The sequence below is a fragment of the Gigantopelta aegis genome, chromosome 10 (genome assembly GCF_016097555.1).
Source record: "Gigantopelta aegis isolate Gae_Host chromosome 10, Gae_host_genome, whole genome shotgun sequence".
Taxonomy (NCBI): Eukaryota; Metazoa; Mollusca; class Gastropoda; order Neomphalida; family Peltospiridae; genus Gigantopelta; species Gigantopelta aegis.
The window spans coordinates 23118454-23145373 of record NC_054708.1 but is presented as its reverse complement, the minus strand read 5'-3'; the positions used below and the strand labels follow the sequence as shown (position 1 = coordinate 23145373).

Below are 26920 nucleotides of genomic sequence, written 5' to 3'. Positions count from 1 at the left end.
ATGAAGTTTGTTTTGTTTGATGGCACAACTGGAGCACATTGATGTATTATAATCATTGGATGTCAGACATTTGGTAATTCTGATATGAAGTTTGTTTTGTTTGATTGCACAACTGGAGCACATTGATTTATTAACCATCGCCTATTGGATGTCAGACATTTGGTAATTTTGGTAATTGTCTTAGAGGAAATAATCTACATTTTTACGTTAGCAGCAAAGGATCTTTTATATTCACTTTATTCCAGTCATTTTTGTATAGAGGCCAACTATCTACATTTAACTGCCATATTTTGTAGATCCATTGCATGGCTGTAAATAAAACAAGTTTGACTTACTTACTTATTTATTTTAACATATTATTTATTTATTTATTTTAATTATTTTTGGTATTATTATTATTATTATTTGTTTATTTTTAAAAAATTATTTATTTATCTATTTATTTATATTTGGTTTAAAAAAAATCTATCAATGAAATCTCCTCGAAAGTATTTATCATTGATGTTTCCTGTCTGTGGTGTTAAAACGAACTCGAAAACGTTAGAGGGTATAGTGTTCAAAGCATGTAAGATTTGCATTGTTGGCTCTTCATGTTTTTCAAGGCCACTCCAGCTTTAAACCCGTATTTGCTCAAATGGGGGTATGGGAATGTCTAAACAGTCGAAACGTTGGTGTGCGAGTCTGCATGAATCACGATGCTGAAACCAGGAGAGCAAGTTATTCATTGCTAAAACACCAGAGGAAGACTGTGGACAAACACGGGATTTTTTTAGTTTTTCGAACGGCGCATAGTTTTTCAATAAAGCAAAGAGCTCAGCAATGCACTAGCTGAGACAGTTTGCCATTTTAGTGACAGGAAGTCGCAGGAAAATGGACAAAAAAGATGGTGGTTTGAGAGGAAACGAAATGAAATGATGAATGGTTGTTTTTTTGTGTGTGTTTTTTGCCACCTCAAATCGTGCGCTGGATTGACAGTGTTTTTTAAGAGATAAAGGCCAAATATCTACAGAGTGTTGGTTTGTGTGTTTTTATATTAGTGGAACATCATTCAAGGGTTGTCAGTTCTGAAGGAAAGTGTTGTTCTTGTTTTGAAGCCCAGGTCAATGAAAATGGCGGTGCGATAATCCTCGTCATATTGTTCAGTATGATTCAGCCTGAAAGAAAAGTCACTGCTGTTTTGGATGTGTCTAGTGTTCTGAACTTGTAGTAACACTCTGCTGTGGATGGCAAAGAAAGGGGGAAAATACAACAAACTTTAAGAAAAACACACATAGCAACAACAACAAAAAATCCCTAAAACACTACCAAATTCTTATTGTATGTATCAATTTTAAATGTAGTAAACTACTGTTTATTATAAAAAGTAAAACTTATTTTAAATCTTTTTCTTTAACTAGCAAGTGTAACTGAAAAAGACTTGGCAAAATCTGTGTCACACATCTACTGGTTTGTAAGAAAATATCAAGGTGGCTGCTAAACACAGTTGCCTGCTTTACACAGGTTTGTTTGTACTGGAATACATGATTTTGGAAACCATTAAGGAGCTTGATGCACAACCCAGATTTGGATTGATAGATGGCCTCTTAAATAAGGTATTTGCTTTATGCAGGTGACCACTAAAGCAAGTTTTATAGTAGTGTTGCTTGAAATTGCTCAGTACTTCTGCAACTGAGCGATACTTGCACAAACCTTGTGGAGTAAAAGTGACTATTAGATGGCCTCTTAAGATGGGTATTTGTTTTATGCAGGTGACCAATTAAGCAGGTTTTACGGCAGTGTTATTTAATATGGGCCAGTACTTGCGAAACTAAGCAGTACTTGCACAGACCTGTGGAGTAAAGGGACTATTTGATGGCCTCTCAAGACAGGTATTTGTTTTATGCAGATGACCACTGAAGCAGGGTTGACAGTACTTCTGCAAATGAGCAATACTTGCACAAACCTTTGTAGTAAAAGTGACTGTTTTAAATGACTGCATTGTGTCTTGCACCTGTCACCAGCCTCTGTTTGTATGTGGTGATTAACAAGGAAACTCTGAGTGGTAATTAATTAATGCAGCTTACATAAGGGCTTCTATAGGGGATGTTTAGAACTACCAGTACCTTGAGGGGTAGTCCTCATGTAAGCTACCTGACAGCGATACAGGGATTCAACAACTAGAAACTCCTAATCAGCCGTTCTGTCAAGTCGTGTCAGATGGAACAGTTGGATTGAAGACTTCCATTTGACATCCCATGTGGTGAACATATATTTTTGTAAATATAATTAGTAAGAAGAAGGTGCTAATTTAATTTTAATACATATTTTAAAAATAATTTTTGATAATTTAAAAAATTATGTTCAGTGAAATAGGTTTCAAATTATACAATTCCATTTTAAATTTTAAAATATTTAAATATAATACTTTACGATAAAACCTTAAATAATAAAAAACATTTTCACTGAAACAACAATACAATTAATTGTTCATTAAAAATATTTAAAAATATTAATACTTTTATATTAATAAAATAAGAATAAATGTTTAATTTTTCTTTTTTTAAATTTAAAGTTAGATTACAGCTGTATTAAGTCTGAATGTTTTGACTCGACTTTCCATTTGGCAAAACAAAAACAAAGATTCGCTGCAGGAATTGCTGCTGCGGACTACAGCACTGGCACTGGAAAACATGCATGAAACCTGAGCCGCTGGGAAAAGTGCTGAAAGAACTCTTTTGTGAATAAAATCAGTATGTTTTTGTGAAGAGGCCACACTTGTTTTTGAACTTGACAGAAGATAATTCTTGTGGTTTCCCTGAATTGTGTAAACAGCCATTTCAAAAGAAACTATGCTAAGACGTTCAGTATAATTATGTAGCTAGAGCAAATATAGTAAATACATTAAAAATTAGGTCTAAAATTTTATTTATAAGTATTTTAAATTTTGATAACATTGTAAATGTAAATTTTATACTTACAACTTGACATTGTAAATTAAAAAATTAATAATTACCACTTGTTATTTTTAGTAACGTAAAAAGATAAACAAATTTTGTTTTTTTAATATTATATATTTTTTTTGTTTAAAGTAAAAACAAATCCATGTAATTGTTATGCAAATACATGCAATAATTAACTTTTAAAACTGTTTCTGTATTATTAAACCATAAAATAGTACTTAATTTCTATTTAATTTACTGAAGTATACACAAAATTAATTAATGTTGACAAAAAACCCCAACCAAACCCAACAACAACAACCCCATCACAAGTTATCTTTGTGCTTCCAAGTTAATTATGAAGAACCTCGGGATCTGTTCAACAGGTAGCAGCTAGCTGGACATACGTTCCCCATCTCATCTAGCATGGAGCAACAGTTAAACTATACCCTGGATCACAGATGCTACTATGGTCATTCTGTTTTGTTTTGTTTTTTATAAGGTGAAAAGTCCAGTCAGCACATCACCACAACAGCAGCTGTAAGGGAGGTCACCATACTCACTCCCTCACCGCTCGCTCACTCGCTCACCGAGTCAGTCAGTCAGTGACTCCAGATCCTGTTTCCCCATTCTCCCCCTTACCCCACCCCCCTTACCCCACCCCCCTTACCCCACCCACCACCAGTCCACCACGACCACTACCACCACTAGAGACTGTTTGACATTTAGGCCAGTATTACAAAGGACCCTTATTACCATGTGAATGGCCAACTTCCCTTCACAGACCATGTGACTGTGTCTTATAACAGTGGGTGCTGGAGCGGAACTGGTGTAGCTGTTAACTGCCTAAAAACGTCTTCGCTATTATAGTGGGACTTTTCTCCAACAGCCTGTTGTTTGTGTTTGCTTGGCCCAGTCTGTGAACATTTATTTAGTGTGCTGGAATTTTTTGTGTGCAGCGATCTGTGGATTTTTTTTTCATCTTCTTCTTCTTCTTCTTCAAATTCAAAAGTGGTGCTGAATTTTTGGATATTATCTTATGCAAGAAGTATGTAGCAGTTTGACCATGAGGCCCAGGATTGGAGTACCGTTATGGATGTTATGGATTGTCGTACTGAGTACCTGTAAGTATTAATGTGAGGGTCGTGGGAACCACAAGTTGGTCTGTCATCAAATGTTTACCGTTATGGATGGACGTGTGTTGTGCTTGTGTGTGTGTGTATGTGCACTTTCTGAGTCACCATGTTGCACTTAAAAGTTAAATAGGAAAGTTTAGAAAGAGAGAGAGTTCACAGAACTTGACAGCATATGTTGTTTGTTTACTTTTAAAAAAGACCTTACAGGGATATAACATGTAAAGAATAAGGATACATTTTTATTGCTTGGAGATATTCCACAATTGGAATGACAGTACATGCACAAAATAACATTAAAAGATTGCTAACAATTAGTTCAAAAGTAAATTCATTAGAAGAGAATATCAATTCATACATTCAGAAAATTTAATTATTACATATATGGAAGGATTTTCCTTTGGCACTATCACTAACCCTAACCCTAGCTCTATTTATAATGTTCTTTATACGTGACAGTGCCAAAGGAAAGTCCTACCACTTATATATAGACATTTTACAGAGTCCGTTTTTAAAAATTGTTACAGAACCTAACCTCTCTAAATGAGATCCCTCTTAAACCGGACATTTGTCTTGATCCCAAGGGTGTCTGGTTTAGAGGGGTTTCACTGTATATATACATTCATCTAAAGAACAGACATGTAATAGTAATGGATTTTTCTCTATTCTGTAGACTCTAAAACCATTTGTTATGGCACCTAATTGTCATTAACACTCTATAAACCAATAATATGAAATTAGAATTAAAGACAGTGACAATATCATTTAAAAATAAGGAGTTGAGGTTTACATTTTTTTTTTTTAAATAATATATAAAATTTAACATGTATCACACATGTACTACCAATAGACATGTCTGTTTCTTTGTTGTTGTTTTTTGTGCTGGGTTTTCATTAAAAATTTGGTCAGTCAAGTCAGTCATTTGTTCATCTGTCCGTTCATTAGTTTCTTTCGTTCTTTTCATTACTTCATTTGTTCATTCTTATTAATTTAATTAATCAATGTGCTCCAGTGGTGTCGTTAAACAAAACAAACTTTACTTTTAACTTCATTTAATTCTTTAATGTATATAATTTTTAATGTCAGATTTTAAAATTGTAGGTCCTAATTTCTAGATAAATCAATTATGAATATCGGAGTTCAGTTCTACATGTAGAAGATTATTTTGTAAAGATTATTATATGACCCATAAAAATACAAATATGTGTTCCTGCATTATTTTGGTCCTTTGTTTTATAAATGTATTATTGTCATATTAAACATTGAATGTACAAGAATGTGCAAAAGACTTGCGAAGAATTCCAGCCAAAATCTTATCCCAATCTTTGATGCTAATTACAAAGTCCCCTAGATGTTTGTTCACAACTGAAATTATGAGTATAGCAACGTTTTCACTGTCTTAACCAGTCTGGGCATAAGTCCCCATTCATCAGCAGAGCAGACAGAACACCTTAACTTGGCCATTAAACAGTTTGGCTATCTGACAGGAATCGGTCTGCAGGGATTAGCAGGGCTTTTGCCGATCACGGCATTATGGGAACTCCTAGGTGGACCGCACTGAAGGATAAGGTCAGCTTATTGCAGATCAGTTGTTCAGATAGCATTTTTTCTTTTTCTTTATTTCTTTTTTCTTTTCTTTTTTTTCCTTTTTTTTTTTTTTTTTTTTTTTTTTGGTCTACCTGTAATTGGGTGTCTCACATTTGTCAAATAGCTCAGTTCCAGAGTTACAAAGGTGCATATTTTTGTAGGTGATTGGTAATTGGTGCTGTATGGAAATATGAATTGCGCCAGGTTGTTTGGATAATAATATTTCGGAATTGTGATTTTTATTTTTAGGTTTATGATTAGCTTTTTGGGGTCAAAAGAGTAAAGGTGTTTGAAAGTTATATTTAATTTTATTGAAAGGTTTTTAAAAATCTTTGCTGGTAATTAATATGCCATAATAGTTTTGTTGACAATAACTAATTCTTTGTGTTATTTATAATATATTTGTTTCTTTGATTTTTTCCTTTAAATCTATTTATATGAAATGGATACAAAATTATCTTTGGTGCTTTTAAACTTTTGTCCTTAAAAGCTCTAAAATATTTAGAAATTCCAAATAGCTGACATTCCGTGTGTTTTCCACCTTTGAGTAGAGATCCATCCATCCATCCATCCATCCATCCATCCATCCATCCATCCATCCATCCATCCATCCATCCATCCATCCATCCATCTATCTATCCTGTTCCGTTCCTGTGTTCACTATCATATCAGGATGTTTATGTTGTTGGGTGTAAAAATCTAGTCAGTATTAGTTCATCTGTGGTCATTTATTTGATTGTCGCCATGAATTGAAGCATTCATGTCCCGTGAACACATTGTTACATTTTTGTGTAGTTAGGGAATGGAAGGTGTGTTTCACTAAACAGACTTTGTCTTCAGTGATCAAAATGTCATGGTGCACATGTAGTAATTGTAATACGGATGACTCAGATCTCGCAGTAAGACAGTCTCACATGCATCAGCGTCATCATCATCACCTGGATGAGAAGCAAAACTTGCATCAAAGCATAGATCTCAGACTTCTGTTTTTGAAAAACCAAGGAGCATTGAGAACCAGGCTCCGTATTCATAAACGTACTTAAGTCAATGTATGATACTTATTTATGTACTTTAGGTATGTATTTAGGTATCATACATTGACTTAAGTACGTTTATGAATATGGAGCCAGGGGCCTAATTCACAAAGGTCTCTTAGGCTCTGCTAGACACCAAAGCATCCTCTTTGCAAGTCTTTTTGCATTGCACTGCGAGATAGCAAAGGTCTCTTAGGCTCTGCTAGACACCAAAGCATCCTCTTTGCATTGCACTGCGAAATCACAAAGTCGCGATAGTTTAGTGAATTAGGTCCCAGGGCCGAGTTTTACGAAGCCATCTTAGCATTAAGATCACCGTAAGTGCATTACTATCTAGCATTGCTTCATAAAGTGGCGATAGTGGGTTTTCCTCCCTCAATATCTGTGTGGTCCTTAACCATATGTCCGACGTCATGTAACCTAAATAAAATGTGTTGAGTGTGTCATTAGATAAACCATTTCCTTCACTTCGTAAAAGGAGGCATTGGACAGGTAAATGTCAAGAAAGGAGAATTTGCACCACTCTGACTGAATTTAGAGAGCTGCAGAAACACCCCAACAATGCAAGTCGGAGCTCTGTCAGAATTGGGAGTGGGACGTAGCCTAGTGGTACAGTGCTCACTCAATGCACGGTTGGTGTGAGATCGATCCCCGTCGGTGGCCCCATTGCACTATTTCCTGTGCACCACGACTGGTATATCAAAGGCCGTGGTATGTACTACCCTGTCTGTGGGATGGTGCATATAAAAGATCCCTTGCTGCTAATCGAAAAAAGTAGCCCATGAAATGGCGACAGTGGGTTTCCTCTCTCAATATCGGTATGGTCTGTAACCATATGTCTGACGCCAAATAACAGTAAATAAAATGTGTTGAGTGTGTCATTAAATAAAACATTTCTTTCTTTCTGTCAGAGTTGAAAATTGATTGGTTAGATTCTAGTAATATAATGTACGCTTTACCATTAAGAAGTCCATAACCTATTATCATGGAAAGTGTTAATAGCAATGCTCCTTACAGTTCAGATAGTGAAAGAGTATGAATTTTGCTAGGTTTTGGTTTTATTTCCATGCATGCATAAACAAAAAGGATACAGAATACATGTAGATGTTAAAGGTAAAATTTAGAACATATTTGTAGGACCTGTTTCAGTGAACACGACAAGAGTTGTGTATTATGTGAATAATTATAACAATTAACATGTTTCCGTATAAATTCATTACGTATTTCCACCAGGGGTATAATTAAAAGTTGATTGGTTATTATTATTAATTCTAATTATTGGTGATGAAATTCCAACCAAGTTCTCCAAACGTAACTGAAAGCTGTGGTATTTTTAACGGTACTTATAAATACTTTGCTTCGTACACTATACAGTAAATTCGGCTACTGATGGTATCTGTAGTTTGCTTATAATATTGGTGTCGATCTGGCTCAGACTGCGTTTCGGCAGGAAGGAAACGGTGAATAGCCCACATTATTATATCCGCGTACTAATGACAGCAAACACTGTAGTGCAGTCGTGACCTTTTGGAGCATCATCCCAGGCCCAGCTGACAACAATGTTCACATGTGAAACTGCAGTCTCACGTTTGGGCAGGACTTCCTATGACATGCTACCAACTTCTACTACATCATACTACATACATGTATGTATGTGGGCATGCATGGTACAGTCAGGAATATGCCGGTGTCAGTTAACATTGCCGGGTGTGGCTACCCACCTTTCCAAATTACCATCCAGCACTTATAAACAGTATTTATTAGGCTTTTTACGCAGCAATATTATTTTGCAGTAATTAAGTAAATATATATATATATATATATTTTTTATGGGGTAACATGTCCCCAGAATTTGGTGTAATAGTCTTACATTGTTTTAAATTAAAAAAAAAAAAAAAAAAGAAGAATGTTCAATCTTATGGCTGGCTTTGAAGAATATATAATTTTATATACATGTAAAGCATATCCATAAATCTTTTGTGCCGTAATATAAATACATAAGTCAGTGAGTGCATTCTTTGATAACCGTAAGCAGTTATTGTACCCGTACCTAATGATTGCCATAAATGTTAAATTGGCCTATATTCTGATGATGATTACAAGCTTGAAGGATTATAGTGGTCCCGAGTTACATGTAGCAGCAACATAATGCCCAGCCTAGTTATATGCACTTGATGTGTTGCATATATATACTAACCAGTGCTGCCGTCACAGGTCAAACATTAAACAATGGATACTTAATTAAATTGCATATGGCTTTCTGGTTCATGTACAGTATGTGTGCTGGGCTGTCTGTCCAGGACAGTCGGTTAGTTGTTAGTTGGTTAGTGGTTAGTGAGAGAGAAGAGGGTGTAGTGGCCTTACACCTACCCATTGAGCCCTCAAGAAATCGCTCTGGGTTGGAGCTGGTACCGGGCTGCGAACCCTGTACCTACCAGCCTGTAGTCCGATGACTTAACCACTGCGCCACTGAGGCCGGTTTCCTGCATTATGTTGTTGGAACATGTAGAATTTTATTCATGTGTCAATATGATATTTTTATAATAATAAATGTTATGAACATCTAGAGCTCATGTTTAACACACACACACACACACACACACACACACACACACACACACACACACACACACACACACACACACACATATGTACATATAAGCATACATTCATCATTCATGTATACACAGTATGCATGCATCAGCACACACAATACACACAATGTCACATATATACCAATGCAAGGACACACAGCACACACACACACACACACACACACACTGACACACACACATACACACACACACTCACACACACACACACACACACACACACACACACGGATACACACAGTTTTACACACACAAATATGTATGTAGTAATTATACTTGTAAAAATACACGTACGTATGATGTGTAAGTTGTTTAAATTTGTACCAGGAAATGTAATTTGATTTCATGATGATGTAAAATTGTTCAACAGTTAAGTAGAAGTCAAGTGTATTTTCCTGTTTTAGAGCAGTGGGTTTTTTGTTTTGCTGTTTATATATCTAGCATCTTTATTAATGAGCTTTCATGGGACATATGTTCTCTGAATTATTCTTTATCCATATGGTCAAGTATGTTTGCATATATGTCAACTTGCTTAAGTGGACACTTCTATTAAGCAGCTACCTGGGTTTCTTATTCCGTTTTCCAAATCATCCAATATAGTACAGTTAAATTTTAGGAAGCTGCTACCATAAATACATAATCAGTACAATGCATCTGAAAAATCATACAATATATAGAGGATATTTCATGTGTTAAGTGAAGTTTGCAATCATATCTCACGAGTCACACTTGTGCGATGGGTGTGATATGATTGCAAACTTCACTCTGTGAGATATAAATCATATTTGACCAAAAAACCCATGAAATTTTCTATTTATTATATAACTTTTGGCAATTTACCTTTATTTTTAAAATGCCAGTAGAAAAATATTTATGGCTTTCTTACAGTGAAGATAACACTTTCTACAGTGACGATAACACATTTTAGAGCGAAATGGTGAAATTTTCACTCTAAAATATGTTATCGTCACTGAGTGACTGATCACACTTTTATTTCACTGATATTTTAAGATATTTCACTAAATGTTATATAATAAATTAGAAGCCCATCATTGTGCAACAAAATTTCTCTAAGTAAAGTAAAAAGTCCATTTTAAGTGGTGTCCAGTTTAGTAAGGCTCTGTTCTGGACTCAGTGTACTGATATTTAAAAAGGGACTATTTTTTTTTTAGGTTTTCAGGAAATTGCGATTTACACAGGGGATTCTAGTTATGAAGGATTCCACTGTACACAGCAGTTGTTATTTTTTATTACACAAACATAACCCAGGGAGAAATGTTTCAAAATGTTAAGTAACCACATGATTTTTACCCAGGTAACCAATTGTTCACTTAACGGTATGTGAATTATATTTACATAACCTAGAATATTTACCTCGGACTTGATATCTAGTATTTTTGAAGTTGTCTTAGTGCTACTATGTTGTAAAACCAGCTGTGGCAAGTGTCGTCATAGTCTATGGCAATTTCACAATCTAGTAGTGCTAAGATAGCTTCTATAATTGGTAGCCAGGTTTGCAATATTAAAGTATTTACTGTATTTGGTATTCTCTGAGGTGAGTGACTAAAACATTGATGAGTTGTTATTATATACACACCTCTTGCCAGGCTTTCTGCCAGAGGGTAAAACGGGTATGGTGCCATACCCAAATTGTTTTGCAGATTTTATTTTTTTAAGTTAACCTTTTGACAAAATTAATTACTCTTATCATTACTGTATGATTTTCTTAACCCTAACCCTAAACTTAACCCATTTACTGTCTGGCGAATGGCCCCCATACCCCGTTGACTGTAGTTACATTCAATTCCATAGCGCCATACCCAAAAAATTTCTTTCTGGCAGAAACACTGCTTGCATCAAGTGTCTTCATATTTAAATCAGTATTGCAATTATTTTTCATAATCCAACATTTATAAAAAAAAAAAAAAAATCCTAAAACCAATACTTTAGCTCATCTATCCATTTTCAGGCATGTATGAACCGAAGACAAATAATTATGATCATGACCAAAAAACTTTCAATTTTCACTCAGAATCTGACTCCACTCACATAATTTTGTATTTATCTTTTTATTATAAGACTTATATGTGTACTACTGTATTCACATTGCACAATGAATGTAACTTGTTTAAAAAAAACCCCCCAAAACACACACGTTCAGACGTGTATCAATTTCATGCATTGAAGACAATGCATGCAGTCTTCATTTCTTTTCACAGTAACTTGTTGTTGATTGCTGGTAGTGGTAGCAGGTGTTGGTCATTTCTCTGATATCCCAGACAGTTTACTGTGCCAATGTGAATCGGTACATGAATAGCTCTGAATGTCTCATCATATCGCTCTGTAGTTAGACTATTGCATTTACAGTTAACTATTTCCAAGACATTTTGACAGTTCACTGTAAAAATAAATTGCATCAGCCATTTTTTGTCATGATACAATATTAACATTAAACATTTATTCCTAACTCTTGTGCCATATCAATAAATTGCATTGAATGTTCTAACTCTACACTAGCCTAGGATTTACTCTCATAATCAAGGCGACTGTTTTGCACAGCTGAAAAAAATGGAAAATTGCAGTCTCAGATTTGAGTTATGTAATGTATTAATGTTAGGCTAATATTACCATTAAATCAATGTATCAGGTTGTGGAAATAGGGAAAAGTTTGTTTTGTTTAATGACACCACTGGAGCATATTGACTGTTGGATATTAAACATTTGGTAATTCTGACACGTCATCAGAGGAAACCCATTACATTTTTCCCTAATGCAGCAAGGGATCTTTTATATGCACCATCCCACAGACAGAATTGCATATACCATGGTCTTTGATATACCAGTCGTGGTGCACTGGCTGGAACGAGAAATATACCAATGGGCTTACCAACAGGGATTGATCCCAAACCGACCATGCATCAAGCGAACACTTTAACCCTGGGCTACGTCCTGTCCCGTCCCGTCCCATCCCCCCCCCCCCCCCCCTGGTGGAAATAGGGAAATGCTAATAACAGGACATGACCTTGATTTCGATTGTGTCATTCTTGAAATCTTAATAAGTGAAACAAAATGAAACGAAAAACAAAAAGAAGAAAAACTTACAGAGAGAAAAATGTGTTTGACACTATTTTGGGAAGACAGGATAACAGACACTTAAAAACTGCTGAAGTTGCCACAAACAATTTAATGGAATAATACTACTTAAAAAACCCAGAAGGAAAACCCAAATCCATTGTTCTTTCTCATGTACTTGCATTTTGATGAAGAGCCATAGACCCAGTTGTTAAGTCTATCAGCATGATGTGTCGCTGAACTACCATCCGTCTTGAGGAAACATGGTCCCTCTCTGTCTCTGGGAAACCCAACACCCAGCAACACATGAAAACAATTGCCGTTAGTTGTGGGGCAGTTGGAGCAAAGTACAAGGTGAAAACAAGTACAGGTTCTGTGTCTTTTTTTTTTTGTCACTCTTGTTAAAGGAGCCATGTCTGCTGTCAGATTTGTCATAGTAATAGTCATTCGTTTTCTCTAATGACATTGTTCATTTCATGAAACTGACAATGTCTTATTTCTCATTAGATACTTGATGCTTTCTTCTATGGATTATTTTAGCCAAAAATTACTTTAAAATAACTTTATTAAATATGAGAACCCATATTGGAAGTTTTAAAAAAAGGAAAAGATATTGTTATATATATTTATACATGTAGCCATAAAATGAAAACAAATTCTTTTGTTTTAAATAATAAAATAACTAAATTTTCTTTTGTTTTAAATAATAAAATAACTAATTTTTCTTTTGTTTTATATAATAAAATAACTAAATTTTCTTGTTTTAAATAATAAAATAACTAAATTTTCTTTTGTTTTATATAATAAAATAACTAAATTTTCTTGTTTTAAATAATAAAATAACTAAATTTTCTTGTTTTAAATAATAAAATAACTAAATTTCTTTTGTTCTAAATAATAAAATAACTAAATTTTCTTTTGTTTTAAATAATAAAATAACTAAATTTTCTTTTGTTTTAAATAATAAAATAACTAGATTTTCTTGTGTTTTAAATAATAAAAAAAAAACCCCTCTTAAAACATAAAATAATTAATTATTTCATAAACTATACTAAACATGGTTGTTTTCAGGGTCTACAAAGGAACCATTTCATGGCACCAAGGTCTCAAAGCATTCTTTCTCAGAAAAATTAATTTAAACTTGGTGTATTAGCATTCGTTCTTTAAAAGTTTTGAATAGTATACAATAATGTATATATACATTATGCATATATTGCTAAGTAAATTGAAGACATCCTGGTTGATAAAAGCTAACTGCCTAACCTCCAGGCTGAGTAGACACAAGCTATCTATAATAGTTTACACATTGGCTGTAAGCTATTGGAAGTAGTAATCCTCCCTGCAGCAGTCCACCAAATTAATACTGATTTCTAAACAAATCCATTGCCTGACATTATGTTGAATAGTTATCTTCTTGCCGTAGGCTAATGCATTCTTTATCATGATTCACATTAAGGAAGACTGTTGGATGATAATAACTGAGAGTAATTAATATTTTGTACATTCTTATCTGTTATTATTTTTAACATTGAAAACTGTTACTTGTACAGTACATGTATCATGAATTCATTATTTTGGAGAGGCAATATTTTATAGCCTGTTGACAAATGTCATTTGTAAAATATCAAAGAAAAATTGTTGGAAATTAGTATTTGTTATCAATTAATATTCAAATTAATAGTAAAAATATTATTTTCAAGGTAATTAGAATTCAGTAAATATTACATGCATGTACATATTTGTAAGTGATTTAACAATTTAAAAAAAAGTTCATTAATGCTTTTCATTTACTAATATTATATTATTTGCTAATAACTGAAGTACCTGTATGTTTAAAAAAACCCTAAAAATTCATTATGCCAGTGTTTTTATGTGGACAGTATAAATGAAATGTCGTCCTGGTAAATATTAAAATGAATATACTTTTTAAAAATAAAGTAAACATTATGTATTTACAGTGGGATAGAACACCTTTTCCCTTACATGTGTAAGGTTATGCCAGTACAAAATATTAATTGAACTGTTTTGCATATACCTGTAGGTCTGCAGGAATGTAAATATCGTGTCTACAGCATTATTCCAAAACAAGCGAGCAGGGTTAATGAGTTTACTCACACCACCAGTGTGGTGACATGTATAGCAAACCGAAATGATCCCACACTCTGGTCGTTTGTTAGGAATAACTTGATCACACATGACTGCAGTGTGTTCAACATAGAAGTTGTTTCCACTCATGCTATATGAACATAAATAATGGTTACGATTCATCTTACTGATGTTTATCTCAGGTAATATAATCTGAGAAAATACTAAGTACATTGCTGTCATTTTGTTTAATATTAAGCAAGGCCGTACATGTTTGTGTACCTGTAACCAGTTTTTTGGGGAGTAGTTTTTGAAAGGATATGTTTTATATTTGTTGAAGGTGTTAATTATGACGTAGTTCTTCCAGCGTTAATTAGCAGCCCTTTAACCTTTTTAATATTCTATGAATACAATATTACCTGAGAAAACAAACATTTGGCATGTAGTATTTTTATGTATCTATAGATGCATGCGTTGGGTGTTGTCACGAATGCCTGTAAACCTTTGTGGCTATATAACTCTGATAATGTTATGGGGTTACTGTTCGTTCTCACCCTTATGGCGCACAGACAGCGACATTGTATTGACATGCACTTGTAACTAATAGCACACAGATGTGCAGAGAGTGCAGTATTGTTTGGTAGTTTGGCCTCTACCTGTGGTTCATTTATTCAAGTTATTTCAGGTGTAGCAAAGTTAATGTAATATGATTTTTTTCGAGTTCAAGTGACTAAGAATTCAAAGAACCTTACGCTGACACAGACCATGAGTAAACATTTGTACAGAATGATAAAATACAATTGAACCTTATAATGGCATTTAAATGTATTCTGAACTAGGCATTTAAATGCATTCTGAAGCAGACAAAAAATTTGTTTCCCAGGCTTTCTTTTTGTACAACGTGAGATAATAATTTCCAATAATTAACCTTGTGTATATCAATATACATGCTCTTGGTAACACATTTTCTGAATATGTAAATAGTAGAGAGGCAAGATCTAATCCAGTGATAAAGTGCTTGCCCAGACATTGGCATGAAAAAAAAGATGAGGGGAGTCATTAATTGTTCTTCTACCTATGATTATGGGGAGCCATTTAACATATTACCATATTGATACACATACTATATAAATTTAAATGAGCAGGTGAGCTAAAAATTGCTCTCCTTGAACAAGTCTCAGGAGGGTGATGGGGAGTGGGAGTGATATCTCTTGTTAAACATAGAGGTCTACTTTGCCTTAGGTGTGTTGAGTCTTGGGATTAATTGTTCTTGATGGACTTTGTTTGTACTCCCGCTACTTCAGGACTGGTACACTAAAGTTCATGAAATGTACTGTCCTGTCTTATGGGAAAGTGCATTTAAAAGATCTTGCTTGTATTTATTTTGACTAGGTAATATGGCCACAACAGGTTTCCTTTCTTGTTTTCGACCAAGTGTCAAAATAACCATTTTAATATACATGTACCAAATAGCCATACTTTAAAATTTGTTAAGTAATGTTGGACTAAATATATTCCTCTTCTTTCTGATAATGGATTAAATTTATTATCTTTTTTTCAAAGTTTGGGGGTTTGGGAGGGTGGATTGGAGTGTTAAGAACATTTTGTATCAGAAGATGAAAGAAAATATGAAGACAAGCATGTGGGGTTTTTTTTTGGTTTTTTTTTTCTAATTTCAGTTTTTTTGTGTAAAATTATTTTCACAAAATAGATTGAATTTGATCTGATATGCTGAAAAATTACCTTTATTTAGGTATGGTGTGGTTTCACCGTAACATTTTTATTTATTTATATTTTATTTAAAGAAAGATCATTTCAGTTTTTATTTTTAAATCACATCCCCGTGTAAAATAATGTTGCTTCCTAGCTTCAGCCATTTTACTTTTTCATCTTCCATTTGGGTCTCTTCGTGAGTTATGGTGAGCTCTGTACTACTGGACATTATGACAGAACTGTGGGACATTGCATTGCATCACAGTGTTCGGTTAGGCCATTAATACAAGATAAGAGTCAGTTTTATCTGTAGGTGATGTAAGTCTAAGATTTATTTCACCCATTGCGATGTTTGGCCTATAGCAGAACATGTCAGAGACTGAAGATAATGTTCGCCATTTTCATGATTGACAGGTCTTCAGATTTAATATATGAACACAAACCATTTAAAACCGTCAGGGTTTTGCAGTTGGAAAAGAATTCAGGGTAAATAGTAAAAATCAGCAGTGTTAATTGCATATTACATTTTATCAAGGTTTGCATGTTGCCATTAAAAATATGAACCTTTCAGTATTAAGCCACTGATCATTGAAGTAAAGAACTCAACTGAAATTGTTTCATACTCCCATACATTTCTACACCCATTGTACACTAGTATATACTAATGGCTGTTTTATATACTGGGGAGTTAATTTGATTTATCTTCCAAGCAGTGGTTTTATGTTCTTGATCATGGGAATGGTTTGACTCTACTTGTTTCTCTCACCTTTGTAGTTGGGTTTTAATGGCCGTATCATGCTTCCAGCGTGGGTGACCCTTTGTAACATGTATTGATATATATCTGTTATCTACCTTGTAATTTGCGTTTTATTGTTGATTTACACTGTATTGTTAGCAAGTGGTGGGGATTTCGTTTTGTACCATTACTGTGAATTGATTGGTTGGTTTATGAGCTGGATGTGTTTATTTTATGTTGTATTTGAAGTCTTATAGTGGAATGTCTAATAGTTTGTTTAATCGCATTGTTTCATCAAATTTATTGTATTAGTGTCTACAAGTAGTGTGGGAACCACACAGTATTTTAATACTATTGTTTTAATTGAATAATACGGATGTAATACAGTACATGTATCTTTAGATCTAGGATTGTGTTTTGTGTGTTTTGCAATTGATAGATCTTTAGAACATGTATACAATTGTCTGACTAAAGAACCAGTCCCATGACTGATAAATCAAAGGACGTGGTATTTGCTGTCCTGTCTGGGAAAGTGCATATGACAGATTCCTTGCATCTAATGAAAATGTAGCAGCTTTCCTTGAAAGACTACATGTCTAAACATAAAATGTTGACATCCAGTAGCCAATGATTAATTAGTCAATGTGCTCTAGTGGTGTGGTTAAACAAAACAAGCTTTTTCTCTTTTTTTTTCCTTCTGGGTAATGATATCTGCATGTGACAACAGAATATTAACCTTTTCCAGTTTCCTTAATGAACCTTTGATATATAAATGATCATGCTCTACATGTGTGTGACAATGGAATTTTATGTACATTTAATCCCGACTTTTGTTTAGATGTGACCTTTTTACTTGGCCCATCTGACCCTGCCTAATGCAGGCATGTGTTATGAATGGGTCTGTCTGATGCACACAGAGCCAAGCCGCCAAAGTGAATGTGGGAACATTGCACAACCGAGACCATCTGTCAAAACTTGTGTGTTTCCCTCGAGGTGACTTGGTCTGGCTTCTCAATCTGCAGATCTGTCATGACCTTACTCTTTAATTCATCTGAGCTGGGAATTTTTCTTTTTAAAATACTGCAAGGCCATACATGTATTTGCCCCCCCCCCCCCCCCCCCCCAAATAAAAAATAAAAAATAAATAAAAACCCACAAAAAACCCCAAAACAAACAACAACCCCAAAACAAAACAAACAAAAACAACCCCCCAAAAAAAAACCCCACCAACCAACAACAACAACAACAGAAAACCTAACCTCAAAGCATGCTTGGGTTGGTAGTAACATTAGCAAGGTCCTAGGTTTTTGAATGTTTTATTGTGTATGTTTTTGTTATTTAAAGAAGTATGTGAAGAAATTTTGGTATCTGGTTGATAATGTTTTGCTTGAGCTGTTTTTCTTATGCATCGAGATGGATGTTTTAGACTTGTGTATAAAAAAAGGCCAGCTACTCAAAAAGATTTTTTTTTTGTTGGTTCATAATATATCTATCCTTGAATAGGTCCACCCAACTATTCATGCCTTCACTCACCCATACATGTATTCATGCATCTATCTATGAATTCTGATCCATCCATGCATGCATCCATGATGCATCCATCCAACCATCCAATTAACCATCCGACCAACCGTCTAACCAACCATCCAACCATTCATCCATCCATCCATCCATCCATCCATCCATCCATCCTCCATCAATCCATCCAATCAACTATCCGACCAACCATCCACCCATCCATCCATCCATCCATCCTCCATCAAACTATCCGACCAACCATCCAACCATCCATCCATCCATCCATCCATCCATCCATCCATTCATTCAGCCAACCAACCTCAACCAACCAACCAACCATGCAGTCTTAAGTAGTCATGCTTTTAAGCACTTTTAATTGTTATATTATAGTAGATATATAGCAAGCAAAGTACTAGCATGCTATAAGGAAGATACAGTATTGTGACATATGATTATGATGAAGCTCCGAACCAAAAATGGTCAGTCACATAAATTTGTTTTGTAACAGTTTTCAAACTCATCCTGAAATGTCAGCTGTCAATATGTTTTGTATTACCGTATGAGATCTGTCACTTTCTGTTCACCTGCATTGAACATTGAACTCCTTGACTACTGGGACACTAACACCGTGAATCAAAGCATCTATATCATACAATTACGGCTGAGATTATGCAGGTAATGTGTGTAATAAGCCAGGTTAGTGCTAACTGATTACATCTCTGCCACATCGATGTTGTGTAATGTGCTGTAACAGCAGACAGCAACCTGCAACTTCCCTGCATGATCTTGCTTTGTGAAAGTGGGATTACCTCACATGATGTCACCCTCTGCAGCCTTGTTTGGTGATGGCTGGGCTCCAAAAGGAGGTCATTACTCAGTAATAAGGGAAGATTTTACAGATAATTAAGTAGTTAAAAATGATGGAGCTTGTCACCTGTGTGTCATTTTGATACGGAGATTTGGCCAATTCCGTACCTAAGATTACCACTGTCCCTGTGTAATGGGTGGAGATTTTGACAGTTTGGCAAGTCAGTTGGAAGATTTAAGCTGCAAAGTGGTCTTGTCTTGCAGATACATATGACTTATTTGCTTGTTTTTAACCTGCTCTGTTTTCCACTAAGTCCAGTCCTGAGGGAATTTTCTTCTTGTTCATGATACTGTTCTAAAAAGATCACATAGGGGAAAATACTCATCTTTCAAGCAATAATGAATGAATGTTAAAGAAAGTTAAAGTTTGTTTTGTTTCATGACACCACTAGAGCACAGTGATTTATTAATCATCGGCTATTGGATGTTAAACATTTGGTAATTTTGACATACAGTCTTAGAGAGGAAACCTGCTGCATGTTGCCATTAGTAGCAAGGACTCTTATATGCACCATCACACAGAAAGGATAGCACATACCATGGCCTTTGGTGCACTGGCTGGAATGAGAAATAGCCCAATGGACCACCGATGGGGATTGATCCCATATTGACCATGCATCAGGTGAACATTTTACAACTTGGCTATGTCCTGCCTGACTAAGCTTCAAAGTATAGTCTTGAGATGTTTGTCTTGTACAAGATACTAAAACGAGCACATGGGAAAAATAATCACATTTTAAAGGGACATACCCTAGTTTTTAAACACGAAGGCATATTTTTAAAATTATTATAGCCGTTTTTGATAACTGAAATCATACTTTACTTATATTTTATGGTTTAGATTATCAATTTCCGTACATTCGAAGTGTTTTGGGTCATCCTGATGGTTTTAATATCACAAAATGCATTTCTCACATTTTTTAAAAATGCACGTGCGTCTGAGAAGTAACTGTTATGGAGTCAAGTTTTAGTCTCTTAGAGGATATTTCAACATTTCAAAGTCACAGACTCATGTTTTACTTAATTGTAACTTTATTGAAATGTGATACATGTTTGTAGATTAACTAAACTTAGTGTTAATTTTCACGGGTTGAAACTAGGGTCTGTCTCTTTAAACAGTCATGAATGAATGTTCAATGACATACCAAGTTACAAAATATTAATAACTTCAAAAATAATTGATATGTTCTCTTTTTATTTAGTAAAATGTTTGAAGCTTTTTCTTGGTTATATTTTACTAATGAAGCAAACATAAACCCATATTTACTGTTTATCTACCAAAGGAGAGAGGTGCACTACAATAGTCAAGTAGCCACCACTTTTCGTAATTACGTTCCGCGCACCGCTTGTACTAGTTTACCCAGTTCGCTGGTGTTCGTAGTAGTGAGAAAATGTCTTTTTGTGTCTACGCGGTCGTATCTGAAATAAGGGCTATTGACACAAGTCAATGGAGCCATGTTGCATTCAGATGTAACAAGAGCATACTGAAATCCCTATGTGTTCTCTCGCCTTAAGTATCAGTGAAGAATTACTTTCTATGGAATTTTTTCTTTTCTTTTTCTGTTGTCACTAAAAATTGTCTTGGCTTTTGGATATGGTTTTTCCTCGAACAGGGCTAATACAATTTAATAATAGGGTGGATTGATGGAAGACGCACACCGTCGCCCTCTGGTGGTTGTAGGTTTTATTTACCGCTCGGTTCAGGAAGTTTTTATTATGTCTAGACACCTAGTGTTTTGATTTTTAGTACGTACACGTGTGTGTATGTGGTGTCGTAGAACTCATTTATTGAGGATTCTTTCCTGGTAATTTAGAGGATGCACCTGATGGCTGAGTTAATATGCTAATCTCCTACTTCACTCCTATTAAAGTTAACAGTTTAAAGTCAGTTTTGTTTAATGTCACCACTAAAGCACATTGATTTATTAATCACCAGCTACTGAATGTCAAACATTTGGTGATTGGGTTTTTTCATAGTGTTTGAGAAAACCTGCTACATTTTTCCATTAGCAGCGAGGAATCCTTTTTTTTTATGCACTTTCCCCATAGACAGGACAGCACATACCATGGCATTTGGTATACCAGTCATGGTGCACTAGTCTGTATGGGGAAAAAAATAATCAGAGAATGCCATGGATCCTCTGAGGTGGTTCGATCTTCAGGCAGACAGCCTGGATAGCTGAGTTATGTGCTTTTACATTCATTTGATGTAAGGAAGAAAATAAGTACAATTGAAATTATTGCGTTAGCATATCACTGTGTATTTAAACATGCTGTTTTAACCTGGCCAAAATGTGCTCAGGAACCTGGGTACACACAACCGTGCATACAACTACTGCACTGGTCAGTGAAACTTTAATTTGATATTGATAAGCAAAAAAGTAAGTATAATTGAAATGATTGCTATAGCATATCACTGTGTATTCAGACATACTGTTTTTACCTGGCCAAAGTGTGTTCAGAAACCTGGGTACACACAACCACATACAAATAAACCACTGGTCAGTGAAAACTTAATTTGATGAACAAGAAAATAAGTAAAATTGAAATTATTGCTGTAGCATATCATTGTGTATTCAAATGTACTGTTTTAACCTGGCCAAAGTGTGCTCAGAAACCTCGGTACACACAACCACATACAAATAAACCACTGGTCAGTGGGTTCCTTGAGAGAAATCACCTTCAAACTGAAACTGATTGTTCTGAGATTTAGCAATAATGCCTGTTATGTTTAGAATCGGACTATTTATATTGACAGATTCCGCCATTTTTATGTGGCTTATGCATAACTTTTGCCATCAACTTTATTTGTCACTTCTCCAAATCCAATACTAGCTTTTCGCATGACTCGAATATCGTCGTACAACTTGGGTATGTTCGGCATTTTTGGATGTCCTACAGGTATTTGCATGCCAGCCCATATTTATATATAAAAGAGTTTATTTATAAAAAAAGTTAAATTTTATTTATAAAATTTTATTTAAAAAGAATCCAACTCTTAATGGAATAACTTGGGGGGGGGGGGGGGGGGGGGGGGGGGGGGGGCAACAGGAAGTGTGTTTCCAGTGATGACAATGGTAACATTTGTCAAAAACAAAAACAGAAAACCAAACAAACAACAAAAAACCCCAACCAAAAGTGCATGTAAAAAGATCTGTTGCTGCTAATGGAAAAATGTAACAGATTTCCTTTGAAGACTGTATATTATAATTACCAAAGATTTGACATCCAGTATCCGATGATTAGTTTATCAATGTACTCTAGTGGTGTCGTTAAACAAAAAAAACTTTTAACTTCTACTCTGTGTGTGTCTGTGTGTCCTTGTGTGTGTGCGTGCGTGTGTGTGTCTGTGTGTATATTTCACAATGTGTTTTTCATTTGATGTTCATGATGATTGTCATTTCATACATTATTTTACCATTGTTTGACACCCAATAGCTGGTGTATTTTTGTGCTGGGGTGTTGTTAAAACATTCGTTTCGTTCGTTCATTCATCAGTGTGAGTCCAACTGCATAGCTTTTTACCGTGGAGAAACGTGGAGAAAGCGCCGTGCTTACACAGCCAGTGACATGGTGGAATACTCGAAGCATTGTGGAATACACACCGCTTACTTTTATTAGCCATTTGGTACATGTCCGAATGGTTATTTCTAGTAATGATGATCAGTGTTTATGAGGAATGTTGTCGATATGGTGTACAGGAAGTCATTGTTTGGTGTAAACAGTCATCCAGGCACGATCATTTTCCCCTGGGAATAAGGAATTTACGTTCTATGTGGCCGGTGTTTATCTTCTGAGCGGCTAATACTGCTTGTGGTTTCCCTGTTCAATGAGCGGTGTGTGAAGTCAGCTGAAATGCAAAGATGGAAATCTTTGTATCAAACATACATCTTCGTAGTGAAAGACAGAATTCAAATTTGAATTCACTACCAATGTCACTTGTCAGTGTGTTGCTTGGCCCGCTAGTTTGTTGTCTGTAAGTAATCTGCTGGACAAAGCTGGATTTCAAGGCCGATAAGGAGATGTGGGCAGATTAAAATGCTGTTACACATGTTTACTCCAATTTGATTTCCAGGTTGAAGTTTATTTCACATTTATACAGCTCCACATAGAGTATTTGAAAGTAGAAGTTGATAGTTCGCTGATAGGGTTGTGCAGTACATGGCAAACTTAGAAATGTTTATTTTCTTACATATCCATACGTCCGCCATCCATCCATCCATACTTCCATCCATCCATCCATATGTCCGTTCATCCATCCATACATCCATGCATCCATCCATATGTCCATCAGTCTGTCCATCCATCCATCCATATGTCTGTCCATCCATCCATACATCCATGCATCCATCCATATGTCCATCAGTCTGTCCATCCATCCATCCATACATCCATGCATCCATCCATATGTCCATCAGTCTGTCCATCAGTCCTATCCATCCATCCATCCATCCATCCATACATCCATCCATCCATCCATCCATCCATCCCCAACAGTCAATACATTTTTCATTCTGGTATTTCAATAAACCATTCATTCATTCATTCATTCATTCATTCATCTTAATCCAACTGCCTGTCAACCCACCCATCCGTCCATCCATCATCGGTCCATCCATCCATCCATCCATCCATCCATCCACCCATCCATCCGTCTATCCATCCATCATCAGTCCATCTATCCATCCATCATCAGTCCATCTATCCATCCATCATCAGTCCATCCATCCATCCATCCATCCATCCATCCATCCATCCATCCATCCATCCACCCACCCACCCATCCATCCATCCGTCTATCCATCCATCCGTCTATCCATCCATCATCAGTCCATCTATCCATCCATCATCAGTCCATCCATCCATCCAAACCATCCATATATCCATCCATCCAAACCATCCATTTATCCATCCAGTTGTCAATCCAATAAGCATGATGGTATGACTAGTAAAAAATGCCTTGTGATGAGAGTTACAATAGCAGGTCTGATCAAATATGTTTAGTGACTTTTGTATTTGACACAAATACATTAACATGTACAATATGCACATCAGTTAATTAGGCTTTTTAAAAATCAATGTTCAGATCAGTATTTCATTCAGTGAAATGTTAGTGAAATGTTAGTGAAATGGTGTTGCTGAAAGTGGTAAATACATGTTGTATATTTTGTTACTTATTTCAGGTTTCCGTGGCAAGAATTGTGAGAAGAACATAGATGACTGCAAACACAACCGCTGTGCAAATGGTTCGACCTGCATTGATGGGATTAATACTTACACATGCAAGTGTCCACCCACATACAAAGGTAAGCAAATATCCTCTGATACGGACATGTACATAGTCTTATTCAACTTTCCGTACTAGCACAACAACAATGCTACAACAAAAGTTTTACAAACTACCATGAACATGACCACAATGAAGGACCGCAGAATCAAAAACGAGGATATACGGTCTGCCTATGCGCAGGTGTACGTTATACATCCGGCACGGGGAGATAATTCAGCAGTGTAGGTTATGACTCGGGGTTGTATACCATTGTTGTTGTGCTAGTACTAGGTAACTATGAACAATAATGAAAATTAAAAACAAATTTTCTAAAATACATCAGTATAGAACAGTTTTCTTTTTTTCTTTGATTTTTACTTTGTGTTACATTTAAACTGATAATTGAAAAGTACAAAATCAGAACTTTAAAAAGAGTTCTCTTAGTTATTTGACTTATATCCGACGCCATATAACCGTAAATAAAATGTGTTGAGTGCATCATTAAATAATACATTTCTTTCTTTCTTTCTTTCTTTTCCCTATCCCATTACCAAGACATCTGCCAATTGCTCAATTTCACATCCATCAATATTTTGAGAGTTTTATAACAAATTCAATGGCAGACCAATTATCATGACATTCACAGAATTTCCATGGTTCGTTAATGATGGGAGAAAAAAACACAAAAAAAACACCCTAAAACCCCAGTCTACCTTAGATTACTTACTTGAACTTATAACCACGTAGGTTGCATTGTGTTGGATGACAACATTAAGGGATTAGGAGGAAACTTGTCATTGTAAGCTGGCGAAAATGCCTGTTTAATAGAGCTTGCCATGACTTGGGTGTTTTCTTATTGAAATACACCAGTCGCAGTTTTTATCTGAATGCATCTCAGTGGATTTGTTGGGCAGCATCATTCAGTTTGGTACGCAGCGATTGAAAGATAGGTTTGTTAAGGACAGTCTTGAAAGAAGTTTTGTGTGAGATCGTGGACTGGCGATTGCCATGGCTTGATGCACATGGTCACACAGTCTTTAATTACTGGCCGAGATTGTGCGGAGTATGCGAATGATTGAACGTTTTGGAAATGCTTTGGCTTTTTTTTAAAGGTCCCTCAAGTGTCGCTTAAGCCCTAAACTATGGCAACCCGAGGTGTTGGGTGTTGTAATGGTTGTAATGCATCTGTTGTTATAGCATGACTGGTCATGGTATGTGCTGTCATGTCTGGGAATGTGTACATGAAAGACCCTTTAGACATGGAAATAAGCTGAAAACGGGGTCATTCAGGTTACCATAGCTGAACAAAGTTGAGAATGTTATTTTTATTTAATTTGGGGGGGGGGGGGGGGGTAAGGATCTGATCAAACAAGGGGTGAGACGTAGCCCGGTGGTAAAGTGTTCACTTGATATGTGGTTGGTTTGGGATCGATCCCTGTCAGTGGGCTCATTGGGCTATCCCTCGCTCCAGCCAGTGCACCACGACTGGTACATCAAAGGCCGTGGTATGTGCTATCCTGTCTATGGGATAGTGCATATAAAAGATTCCTTGCTGCTAATTGAAAAGAGTAGTTCATGAAGTGGCGACAGCGGGTTTCCTCCCTCAATATATGTGTGGTCCTTAACCATATGTCCGACACCATATAACCGTAATGTTTGACATGAATAAATAATCAATGTGTTCTACCATGGTCATTAAACAAAACAAACTTTAACTTTTTTAAATTTAAAATTGTGTTGTTTTTCACCTCACGGGCAAGGGTCATAGCCATCAGACTGTTGTTGAAACCATAATAACTTGAGGTGACACCACACGGCCATGTTAATCTCACCCACTCCTTACCTGTAGAGCAAGGTGATTCATACCATGGCAACCAGTTATTAGTTACCGAACCACATGTGACATTTATTCTTTTCTGATGTACACCATTGCTTCATTATGTTGTAAGTATGTATATATCATACTTAACTAATTACATTGTTGTAACGTTAGCATTTTGTATGGTACAAGATAAAGATAAAAACAAAAAAAATCAAACTTTATTGCATATAACCATTAGATACAGGGAACCGGACACAAAACATGTTTCTACTTAAAACAAGCTGGATTTTGGTTTTGCATAATGAATATTAATTTTTCTTAAATGGTTATACATGAAGCACCATCAACAGGTATGTTTAAAGTTAAACATCAGGTGAAAGATCAAACCTAAATTATTTTTAAAATGCGAATATTGTGGCACAAAAGGTGACCATATGTTCCGTGTATATGAAGCAATGCATTTAAAGAGTCTTATGGTGTCATTTCCCCCCCCCCCCCCCCCCCCCCCCCCCGACATCTTCACCATATCCAAAACAAAAAAGTCCATCCATACA

At 35.5% G+C, this 26920-nt stretch overlaps 1 protein-coding gene across 1 annotated transcript in view; it reads left to right on the top strand.

Annotated features, from left to right (window-relative positions):
- LOC121384085 (neurogenic locus Notch protein-like) overlaps window positions 1–26920 on the top strand; it is a 131184-nt gene that overhangs the window by 60884 nt on the left and 43380 nt on the right. Inside the window, 1 exon segment of the mRNA XM_041514312.1 lies at window positions 24459–24581. Coding sequence (XP_041370246.1) covers window positions 24459–24581 — 123 coding nt within the window.